Below are 11,630 nucleotides of genomic sequence, written 5' to 3'. Positions count from 1 at the left end.
CCCCACCGGCACCGCCCCACGCCCCGCCCCGCCACGCCGCGCCACGCCGCGCAGGACCCCGTGCCACCCCACGGCAGCAACGGCAGCCCCTACGACGAGGCCCTCCCCGCACTGGCTGGTCCGCGTAGGTAGGCAACCCATTCAACACGCATGCAGTCTGAGACGAGCTTCCGCGGGTGCCGTGAGCTGCCCCTCGCCTTACCTCTCGACTTTGGTGGCTTCAAAATAGCTGTTATGGGGGACAACGGGGACGAAAGGGAAAAGTGTCTGCCGTTTTTCGGTCGCGCTACCCTCCGCCCGACGGGTGGAGCTGTTCAGTGTCTTAAGATCAGGCGGCACGACTTTAATAGTAATGTGTAATCGGGTATTTTCGTCAATAAAAATGCATGTCGTACACATAATAAGAATTTTAATCTATACAAAGTGCAGTGCAACAGTTGTTTACATCCATTTTCGTTTGACAAAGGATAAAATATAACCGTAAAAAAGAAAGGAGTCGTCATCCACAACTGCAAAATAAAACAATTGAATCGGGAAACCGAATTTTATTCCGTCTTACATGCACCCTGTAGGAAAAAAGGCGTAAGTTGACTTGTTGAACTTGCAGAGCTTTTGCGAGCTGCTAGACGCATAGTATTGACTCGAAATCAAAATGATGCCCGGAATAGTAATAACATTTTATGTTTGTGTCATCGTTTCACTCCAGAATGAGACAATACTATGAACTTTTTTTTTTGATCACTGGGAAAATCAGTCTTTTCGTTAGCTTAGTTGATTGAAAAACAAGGCTCGTTTCCTTTCAAGTAGTTATCCAGAATTACAATTATTAAAATAGAACACATGACTATGAGGTAAACCACCGCGTCGCGAACTTTAGACCTACTTAACAAAAAATTCTACATCACAACATTATTTCGATCTAATGTGCGCGAGCGACAAGACCAATGCCCAAACATGTGCTCCGTGAGGGAAGTCCCGGGGTGGCTCCACTGTGCACGGCGGCAATTTTCCTTTAAATCTAGAAACCAGTACGACATTGCAACAATTTTTTTCTGCGCGCTACTCAGTGATTACCCTCTGCCCCTCGATATGGTACCCCTGGACTAACTTTCCTCACCAAAGAAGAAAATAACTGGCCTGAAATATTGTCTTACCAGTCCAACATACAAAACAAAAAAAATTGTTTGCTTCTTTAGCACATTTTTGAGCATGGTTGCGGTACAGTTTGGTGAGCATTCATGCACCGGTGTATAGAGATCTAGTGCACATCGCAGGTACAACATTCAAGTGAGCAAATCGTACGATCATATGGCGGCTAACAAATGAGGTAGAGACTACATTTTGGTTCATATTGTTCAGCAACAAGTTAAATATTACAACAACCAGATTCATGAATATGTAAAGATACCCGGGAGTGAAGCTCCTCTATGCACAAAAAAAACATTAAAAAAATAAAAAGTTAAATAATGGAATTTGACTCTGGATGCGTGAGCGAAACAAGGTGACCAGCCCTGTTTATGGTTTAGATCACATTGCGGAGGGATGGCCACCGCGCTGCCCCGCGGAATCGCTTCACCAAAGGCAAATGTACCCCAAGTAAATGAATACAACTTAAATACGAAAAATACCAGCACTTACAGCTGCATAGCATTGAGAAAAAAACGGTCAGTCTTCATACAAAATAATATTGTAAATAAAACGATGTGGTACTTAGGAAATAACGATATGGCCATTTTGTTTCACCCATGAAGAGTAGGACTACCAACATACAAACACGTCCTTTGCAGGAACTACCACATAGTTTCCTGATGAACATAGTAAAGTGTAACAAATAGTTGTCTTGGAACGAGCTACTAATGTGAAACATAACTTAACGAAACCAAAGACATACGAACTCGCAAAACAACGAGCAAATTAAGGCACCTTAATAAAAATTTCCAAAACGAAAAAAGAGGAGGGTGCGACTGTGTGGTGTCGACGTTGCAAAGTGCACCTATAGTGCTCACAAAATAGACCGAACATAACATCTAGTGACACAACACACATTTTTTTTTCAGAACTCGTAAAAACACGCAATACATGAAAATTTAAAACACTTTTGAATCTGACTGATTTGCTATTTAGAGCATCACGAATATCAAGGCACAAGTAGAAATTTCCCATATTTTAAATTAACCGTCAACACACATAGCATTCACTTATACAAAGCACTTTCACGTAACCCTTCTCTTTGACAGCACAAAACCAATATTCGCGCGTCTGCCGTACCTTAAGTCATGGAATGTATTCCTTTGAGGTAGGCACTCAACCAGAGACAAGGCACGAATTTAAATTTTTTTGCAACAAGATAGTAGGTAAACTCTGACACCTTTAACTTATGAGCTACGAAATAATTCGCATTAGTCGCCCATTACGATTAGCTTACACAACTTTTGCAATATTACATTTGAAATCACAGATCTAATTTTAAAAATTATTTCGCGAGCCCTTTGGGCGCCTGGTTTATGTACAAATACTATGATTTCAAACACTTGAGTTAAAAACCAACCATGAAAATATTTTGGTGGCCGTCGCACTTTCGCACAACGGTGGAAAAACGAGGCGAAACGATAAGGCACGTCGGCGACTGACTCTTAGTCTACAATAACATACATACAAACACAATTCAGTCTTTTAAGCCTATGAATAGACATAGAATTGTAACATTTCAATAACAAATATCATAATCTACAACTACAATTCGTTAAATAAGTGCCATTTGTACACAGGAATAATCATTATTAAAATAATAACATTGATATGAACAGGGCTGGGAGCCACTTCATATATACTTTCATATGCGCTTTACATGGTCTGGATGAGTACAGTCAGTACAGGAACAAGTAACGGTACGTACAGTAATTGAGCTTTAAGGTACTGCGTTTGGTGCAACGCGGCGCGACCAACGCGACGAGAGGCAGTGGCAAGACCCGTCGTCATGGAATCTTCCACTGACTAGAGCGAGGGGCACGGAGGGACAAACCAGGTTTGCAGCCCTTCGTGAGAAACAGCTGAGCCTCAACAATAAAATATCACAACACCTTGTCAAGGCAAAAAGTGAGCAAGGACATTCCCACCAACGAAGCGACTTCGGTAAAATATTAAAACAGACAACTATAAGTCGACTAGCTGATGGAAATCTTGTGTAAGAACCCGGTATTGATTTGAAAATTGTTCAGAAATGACAAAAAGAAAAGAGAAAACATTAGAATCAACAAAAAGAAAACAAAATGACTCGAAATTTCTCTCTTTAGGACGGCAGTAATTATGGTACTTGTTCCCGGGGATAAGGCACTGGCCAGCGCTTCGCTTGGCACGACCGGTAGTGGACATCACAACAAAACAAGTATCACTTCGCCAACAACAGAAAAAAATGAAGTCAATCACAAAAATAACACGACTGAGAGAGCACTCTTCAAAACGCTAGAAGCAACAACGTCGCGCCGATGAACGAATTGGAGTTGGGCCCGTAAAGACTGCCCTCTCAAGTCAGTTCCGATAAAATATCATAATTCGTCAAATATAGTTTTCAAAAAGCTTGCACAGCTTCTATACCCACTTTAGGCATAACACACTTCTGCTCAAGTAGTTAAAGACACTTCAAAAGGAACAATAAAAATAATAATAATAATATAATAATAATATTAATAATATTAATAATCATAATAATAATAACCACTAACAAATAAATCTATTTACATAATTTATCTTTTATAAAACTCTCATTCTCTTTCTCTCTCACACATACAAACACATTCACACTCACAATTACACACAGTCATGCTCTCTCTCACTCTCTCTCGTTCACTCTCCCGCAGGTAGACATTCGCACTTTCAGTCTTGTACCGGCCAGCTGCCGTGCTGCCAACCTTACACACTCACATCATGCTAAAGAAGGTTACAATAAAACTACTCGGGCCGGGTCGGCGAGGTTGGCAGCACAGCGGATTTGAATTGAGTCCTCAGTCTTATCGTTGCGTGAGTGCTGGAGTCCGAGATGAGGGAGGGAGGCTATTGCACGTTCCGTCCTGGGGCTGCTCACCCGGAGGGGAGGGGAAAGGGGAGGGAGGGAAAAGGGGGGAGGGAGGAGGCGGCCGAACGCTCAATCCCGCTCACCGCCGACTTCCATGGGGCTGCCACGGGTCTCCTCCATGCCGATGATAGGCCCCCGTATCTCCAGCCCCCGATCCAGGTCCCTCTCTCTCTCCCGCTCCCGTTCTCGCTCTCGCTCCCGTTCCCGTTCCCGCTCCTCCTCTTGGCGCGCGGCCTGCATGCTCACGATGACGCGAGAGGCGTGGGCGGCCGGGCCCGGCGGGGACATCTCCTCGGACGACGACGTGGTCCTGGCGACGGACAGGTCCTCCACCTGGTCCTCCTCGACGTCCATGGCGGGTGACGGGGCGTCGCGGGGCTGCGGCGACTCGCTCCGCTGGGGGCCCACTCCCTCGCGGGCCTGGGCCTGGGCTTGCGCCTGGGCCAGGGCGTGGCCCAGCGAGCCCAGGGGCGCCAGCCCCAGCACGCCGGCCAGGGCGTGGTGCGGGAACCGCGGCGGCACGGAGCCCTTGCCGCTAGGCGAGGGCGATGGCGACCGCGCGCCCTCGCTGCCCTGGCGGTCCCCGTGGCGGTCGCCGTGGCGGCTGTCGCGGTCCTCGGGTGGGCTGTTGGAGTTGCCCGAGTTGATGCTCAGGGCGTGCGCGGCCTGCGCGGCCTGCGCGGACGCCATGGCGGCGATGGCCTCCCGCTCCATCTCGGCCTTGTCCATCCAGTGCTCCACCAGGCCGCTGGCGGACAGCGCGGCGCCGACGTTGGGCGCCGTCGCGTTGTCGCCCTCCTCCAAGTTGTGGCCCATCCACTGCGGGGCGCCGCTGATGCCGAACGGGAAGGCGACGCCGTTGGCGGTGCTGGGCCCGCCGCTGTTGCTGCCGCCGCCGTTGCCGTTGCCGGCGCTGCTGGCGCCGCCGTTGGAGGCACGCTTGATGGGCCGGTTGGTGACGATGCCGCGCTTCTTCACCTTGTCGTACAGCGTGCGCGACGGCACGCCGAACTTGCGCGCCGCCTGCAGCGCCGACATGCCGGTCTTCACGGCCTCGATGGCGGACTCGATGTCGTTGCGGGTGTACTGCTTGTAGCGCTTCCACTCGGGCTTCTGCTGCTGGACGTAGGGCACGATGTTGGACGACACGCCTGCAACACAAAGCACTGGTCAGTGCGCGGGGAAGAGCGAAGCCGCCCGGCGGCAGGCAGCGGGCCGAGCGGGCGAGTCGGTTGGGCTGCCTACCCGCCGGGCGGCCGTCGCCCTCGCGAGCACGGCGCGGGGTAGGCAGCCCATCCGGCAGCTGTGGGGTCGGCTAAGTCAAATGGGCTGACAATGACATTGAATGAACACCAACAGAGTCGGCATCAAGTGATTATGCAGTCAGCTCATTGCCCTCGGCGCAGGGCCCCTCCCTCGTGCCTGCCCCCCCACCCTCACTCCCCCCTCACTCCCGCGGAGTCCCCTTGAAGTCGCCAACGGGGTAGGGCTACTCACCTCGCATGTCGGCGGCGCTCAGAGGAGACGAGGACGGAATCATCATTCGAGACTGCGGGGAGAAACAACGACTATTAGTGTACTGTCCAGTCCAGTGGTGGCGGCGCCGTGGCAGCCTGCGCTGGAAGGAGTTGGCTGCTTACCCTTTCCAGATCCTCCTCCGTCATCGAGGTGTCAGTGTAGGGCGAGGGCGAGCCTTCGTTGCCTTCCTGTTTTATCTGTGAAAAAAGAAAGGGGGATTTGAGACACTCCGTCCGCTGTCACTCTGGGCGCTGGCCGCTGTGATTTGCAGGGACGCGCCGACACATCACTCAGCCACTCACCTTCTCGAAGTCGTACATGTAGCCGTTGGAGTGGGCGTGCGAGCCGGGCCTGGCGTCGTGGGAGTCGGGGTGGCAGACGAGGGACACGGGCTGCGACGAGTCGGCCTGGCCCTGGGCAGCGCCCGCGCTCGCACCCGCCGCGCTGCCCCGCGAGCTCGCGGCTCCCTGGCCGTTGCCGGCCGCGCCGCCCTCGGCGCCCTGCGCCTGGCCCAGGACGGTCCGCAGGATGGGGGTGTCTCGGGAGTGCAGCAGCAGGGAGGACAGCTTCTTGCGGTGCAGCGGGGACATGTCGCCGGACTCGTAGGCCGCGGCCAGCAGCGAGGACTGCGCGGCCGGCACGCCGGGCAGCGCCACTCCGGGCAGGCCCCACAGCGGCAGCGACAGGCGCGCCCTCTCCCTCTCGCGGTCACGCTCGCGGTCCGACGACGGCGAGCCCTTGAAGGGGTACTTGTAGGTGCTGTGCGGCGGGCTGGAGGCGCCCAGGCCGGTGGACGTGGTGATGGAGGACGGCGGCGACGGCGCCGAGGACGGCGTCATCTCCTCCTTGGGGTTGCTGATGGTGTTGTTGTTGTGGTGCTTGTCCTTATAGTCTTCAGCAGAACAGCTGGAGTGGTGGCCGTTCTCCTCGACCAAGCCTTTCACCTGCAGAACACACAAAGGGGTTAGACGACGAAACCAAACCCGAGACACATTTCGTTGCCAGAGCAGTGACCCACCTTGAGTGTCTCGGCGACCCGGATCAGGGCGGTGAGCTGCTGCTGCTCGACGTTCACCTCACCGCGGTACATGTACTCCAGGATGGCCTTCATGTCCGAGTACTTGACGTCCTTGAGCACCACCACGGGGTGCTTGCAGGGCAGCTCCGCGAAGAGGGCGGCGAAGTAGCCCGAGCACGCGGCCAGCACCATCTTGTGGCACTTGATGGAGACGCCGCCTTCGCAGGCCAGGGTGACGTCGGTGAAGGCCTCGGACTGGAGCAGCTGGTCGAAGACGGTCAGCAGGTTGGAGCGGTGGTTGTTCCATCGCAGGCAGTACTGCTGGCCGCTGTTGGCCATCATGGCGCCGGCGTCAACGCCCGAGGAGGGCGACGGGCTCCGGCTGCTGCTGCTGCTGCAGCTGGGCGTCGTGGTCTTGAATGGGGTGGTCGCCGGGGGTGTGGCCCGCGTCGTTGGCGGCGTGGCGACAGCGCTACGACGGCCGTTCAGTCTGAAACAGAAGGAGGCGCCGTTGAAATGACGGCCTCGATTCCGCAACCCTCGCGGATGGTGTTGACGCGGACGTGTGCACACACGCGCTAAAAGGGAGAGCGGCGACCTTCCGCAAGGCCAGGTGGGGGATGCCTTGCACCTCGCAGTCTGACCGCCGCGTGGCCGCGTGTGCCGCGCACCCTGCGCGACGTGCGCGACAACAACGCCGTCATCCTCGTGGCTCCCCCCGAGCAGGCGGCCGAGCCACGCCAAGCCAGCGCACACCGAGCCTTTTGCCTTTATCGGAAAGCGTGTCACGGGGGTTGCGAGTGCGTCCCTCCCCTTTGTGCCGGCCCCACCAGCCCTCATCCTCACAACACTCTCTCACACACATGCACTCACACACACGAGGCCTCACACACGTGGGCAGGTACGGACGGCTCCGCTATAATCCGCGGGGGGTGAGAAGAGAAGTCGAAGTCCACGCCGGGCGACGCCGTGACGTGACGCCAGGTGGCGATCGGGCCGCGCGCCCTCCACCCCCGCAGTCCCGCCCCTCGCCCGCCCGATAGGGGTGCCTAGGCGCGTCTAGGCGAAGCCGCGGGTCGCACGCCCTGCGAGCCGCGCCGGCCGGCCCCGCCCACACGTGACGCCCTGTCTGTCTAATCACAACTCCAATTGTCGATAAGCGGACGTGCATTGTTGCCGTGAGCAGGGAAGTGGCGAAGTCGCCCCGGCCGGGCCCTGGCCGCGAGCTGCACTTCGGTCTCGCGGACCAGCGGCGGCGGCGGCGGCTGCATTGAATGCACACGACGACCACGGCGATGCGGACCAGACGGAGAAGGGAACAGGGGAGGGGGCGTCAGCGGCGCGGCTAGTGTGCCACGCCGCGCCCTGCCCAGACCGCCCAGACATACTCCACGCCCCCGCGCCGCGCGCCCGCTGCCTTACCGACCTCGTCAACGCAGTGCGGCGTCTCGCCGCTAGATGGCGTGCGGCGCGGCGCCGCCCGGGCCTACTCGGGCCTACTCGGGCTCTGTGCGCGCGGCGCGTCCTGCGAACCCTTTCGGGTAGGTAGGACTGCGTTGGCCGCGTGGTCCCACGCGCTGCGCTCAGCGCTCGCCCCCCTGCCTGCGCCCCGCCGCCCCGTCGCCCCGCCGCCCCGTTGCCAGCGCGTCCCGCCCCGTCCGGAAGTGCACGCGGACAGTTTGTTTACCCGGCGACGTCACGCCGCGCTGCCGCGCCCTCTGTACGAGCAGGTCGCCGGGGCGGGGCGGGGGGACTGATAATGTCGCCAACTAATCAGCAATAGCACCGCGGCAGCACCGCCCGGCCGAGAAAGAGGCCTGCTTGGTGCGGCGCGGGGCGCGGGCCGGCCGGCGGACCGCGCCACCAGTACAGTGTACCAACAGCAGGGGTGAAGGACAGCTTTCGCAAGTCGTGTCCGGTGCATTGCCGTGCACTAGCGTACGTTGCCACCGGCCCGTCGCAACCTTCGAGCCAAAAATGCAAATGTGCTGCGTGCGGCGCGGGCCTACGCCGAGTGCCTTGTCGGTGCCATGGCAGTGCCATGGCAGTGCCTTGGCGGGGCGGGGCAGTGACTTCACTGGGCGTCGATGGGCACCACGGGGGTGGCTTAGCAAGAACGCTGTGCATCCCGAGGGCGTCCCGACATGGCACCCCGACGGCGTCGCGGCAGTGGCTTCGCCGGGCAGCACCAAGGGCCGTGCAGTGCCCGCGAGTCTGGGCCGGGGCCGGAGGGGCGGTAATGCACGCCCTGGGCGGCCCTTGGTCGGCCGCCCCCGCCGAAAAAGAAAACAAATCGGCTACACTCTTTACGGCCCGGCCGGCAGGGGGTTGCAAATCCGTATGCTAATGATGCTTAATGGGGCCTTTCGATGAATCCTAAGCGCACGCAGTCCAGTGGTCGACCAGGCCGCCAGGGGTGGTCGGGGTGGCCGGGGCCCAGCCGGCCAAGGCCCTGCCTAGCGTGCCAAATGCACATTACCAAAAGCAAGATTTGGCACTTTACGGCCGAAACTTACATCAGGGCGCCGACCAGCCCAGCCCGCCCGGGCGCCGGCTGGAGGGGGCATGAAAAAGTGGACGCGTGAACCAGGCTGGATAGGCAATCGTTTTAAGGGCCTTTTTTGAGGGGGAGGGGGAGGGAAAAGCGAACCGCTTCCGCGAACGGTCACCTCCCTCCACTGGGTCAAGTGGGTCTTCACGTCGGCCAGGTGAGGGGAAGGGTTTGCAAAGTGTTGGGGGTGCGTGCATGGTGCATCCACAAGGTTCGTGCTTGGTTCAAAGTGCCAAAAGTCACCGTGCTCTAGACCTGGCTTTCCTGTTCAAAACAACCCCGCTTGGTGCCCCGATTCGACTCACGCTGGGCGAGGCACTCTGATGAGCATGGTGCTGGCGGCCCGTCCCACGCTGCAGTGGCCGGCCCGGCCTCCTGCACGGCCTGCGCGGCCAGCGTGGCGAGGCGCGGCCAGCGCGAGGGTCACGGCGGCTATTAGCGTGTCGCCACGTCAGTACTAACTAGCCAGATCAATAGCCCCCATAAGACACAGCGGCCACGTGAGACACTTGCAAAGGGGTGCATTATGCAGGACGCCAAGCGGGCCGCCTCGCGCCGCCTCGCGCCGCCTCGCGCCGCCCCGCGCCGTCGCGGAGGCGTATAGGTACACGTGGGACTTAACGGCTGGCTGCATCAGGGTCGATGCAGGCAGGAGGAGCATCTCGAGCCACGTGGTGCACCACCATTGGCTGGTCACTACGTATTGGAAGCGCAGCGTAAGTAGGGCAAATTGCGCCGGGTCGCGCACAACAACATGCGGGTCGGGCCGGCGGCCAGAACGAGACGCGACAACGCCCGTCGACAGCCTCGGAGGAAGGGAAGGAGAGAGGACGGTGTCGCCACTGGAGGGCCGAGCACTGGAAGTGCAACAGCAAGTCCCAGCACAGTGCACCACGCTGGAGGAGCAAGTCCCGGTGCGACGCACGCCGGAACCGCAAGCCCCGGCGCGAATCACGTCACTAGAACTGCGAGTCCCCGCGCGAAGTGCGAAGCGCGGAGCACGCCACTGAAAGTGCAAGTCGGGACGGGGCGCAAAGCGCTCGGCCGACCGACCTCCGAGGCCGCACATCCAGTCGGGGCCGGGAGGCCGGGCACGACAGCGAGCACCGGGCTGTCAGTTCGGCCCTACCAACAGGTCGGCGTCCAGGGCGTCCTGGGGCTGGGACGCCGAGGGACGGCGGACACCACACATACCTCGGCGGGGGGATTCGAACCCGCAAACCTGCCAGCCGCGAGCGCCGGCCTGCCGGCCTGGCAGCGGCAAGACCGGGGAAGAAACCCGGGCTGTCAAGGAGTTACGCCGAAGGGCCACTCCAGGTGGGGCTCAGATGGGCCGTGGGGCTCCGCAGAGCCACAGGTTAGCGCAGCTTTGAACACGCCTGGTGAGGCCGCAGGCGCCGCAGGCCCGCCCGGAACCCAGACGGCCGGCCCGGAGGCCTTCCCCGGGGGCGTCGCAGAGTCGCTCTTGATAACAACACAGTGTAGGTCCTCGAGTCGCACTAACACACGCACACAGTCCGCTCAGTTCGGCACTTCACTATCACTACACTTGTCACAACACACTGCACCGCACTGCACCGCCGCCGCACTCGTGGCATGGCATGCGCGTAGCGCAGCACACCTACCTACCTCAGCACTACGATAATGGACTTGCACTTGCCCGACACGGGGCCTGCCTGCCAGTCGACCTCCTGCGTTCCCTTCCCTACCCGAACTGAGGCTAGACGCAACGCATGTGGTCAACAACCTTCCCTCTACCCCCTCCAAGCTCCGAGCGCACCCCCTCCCTCACCGACCCGCACCCTTCCCCCTCCCCAGCCGGGCTAGGCCGGGCCAGCCGAATGCAACGCAAGATAGCAGGCTGGCTGGGCTAGGCTGGGCTAGGCTGCGCTAGGCTGCACCACGAGCCGGCCGAAACGCGGCGCGCGGCGACCCGAAGCATTGCCGAACGAAGCCGAAGGCGGCGGCCGGGGGCCGAGGGGGCGGGGCGGGGGGAGGCGGGGGGTGGCGGCGCGCCAAAGGGGTGGGGCGCACTGCCGAACTAACTGGCGGGCGGCGTGCACGAGGACCCAGGGCGGCCCAGGGCCTAGCGAAGGGCCTTCCCTTCCGCTGCCAGCGCTGCCAGCCAAGCCAAGGGCAGCCATGGGGCCGGCGAGGCAGCGCTGCAGCGCCGCGCCCAGCGAGCCCAGCGATGAGCAAAGGGCCGGGGCCAACGCGGCCCCAAAGGATAGGTCCGGCCCGCCCGCCCCGCCCGCCCCGCCCGCCCCCCCGCCCCGCCCGCCCCGCCCGCCCCGCCCGCCCGCCCCGCCCCGCCACCAACCTGTTTCACTTAGGACGGTCCAAAAGAAGACGCTCTCGACGGTTCCTGGGCGGCACGATGGTCGGCAGGCTGCTGCAGCGCTGCAGCGCGCCGCGCGGCTCGCTCGGCCTGTTCTGTTTCTCAAGTGTTGTTCCGAACGGTGCTTCATCCG

The 11,630-nt window shown here is 59.1% G+C and overlaps 1 protein-coding gene across 2 annotated transcripts in view; it reads right to left on the bottom strand.

Moving 5' to 3' along the window:
- Positions 1–429: 429 nt before the first annotated feature.
- The window catches only part of LOC117650956 (protein bric-a-brac 2), a 30,222-nt gene continuing 19,021 nt past the window's right edge, over positions 430–11,630 (bottom strand). Inside the window, exons 1-6 of one of the 2 annotated variants that reach the window (XM_034394618.1) lie at positions 10,789–10,858; positions 6,609–7,098; positions 5,893–6,534; positions 5,713–5,787; positions 5,570–5,621; positions 430–5,223 (exon numbers count right to left, since the gene is read on the bottom strand). In XM_034394618.1, the coding sequence (XP_034250509.1) occupies positions 4,142–5,223; positions 5,570–5,621; positions 5,713–5,787; positions 5,893–6,534; positions 6,609–6,950 (2,193 nt within the window). In that variant the 5' untranslated portion in view covers positions 6,951–7,098; positions 10,789–10,858 and the 3' untranslated portion in view covers positions 430–4,141. Of the gene's footprint in view, positions 5,224–5,569; positions 5,622–5,712; positions 5,788–5,892; positions 6,535–6,608; positions 7,099–10,788; positions 10,859–11,630 lie in introns of those variants that run through there. The other variant, XM_034394619.1, reaches the window with a different exon arrangement.

Source organism: Thrips palmi, unplaced genomic scaffold (assembly GCF_012932325.1).
Source record: "Thrips palmi isolate BJ-2018 unplaced genomic scaffold, TpBJ-2018v1 HiC_scaffold_5, whole genome shotgun sequence".
Classification (NCBI taxonomy): Eukaryota; Metazoa; Arthropoda; class Insecta; order Thysanoptera; family Thripidae; genus Thrips; species Thrips palmi.
Note: the sequence above shows the minus strand (reverse complement) of the source record. Positions and strands in the feature narration are given on the sequence as shown.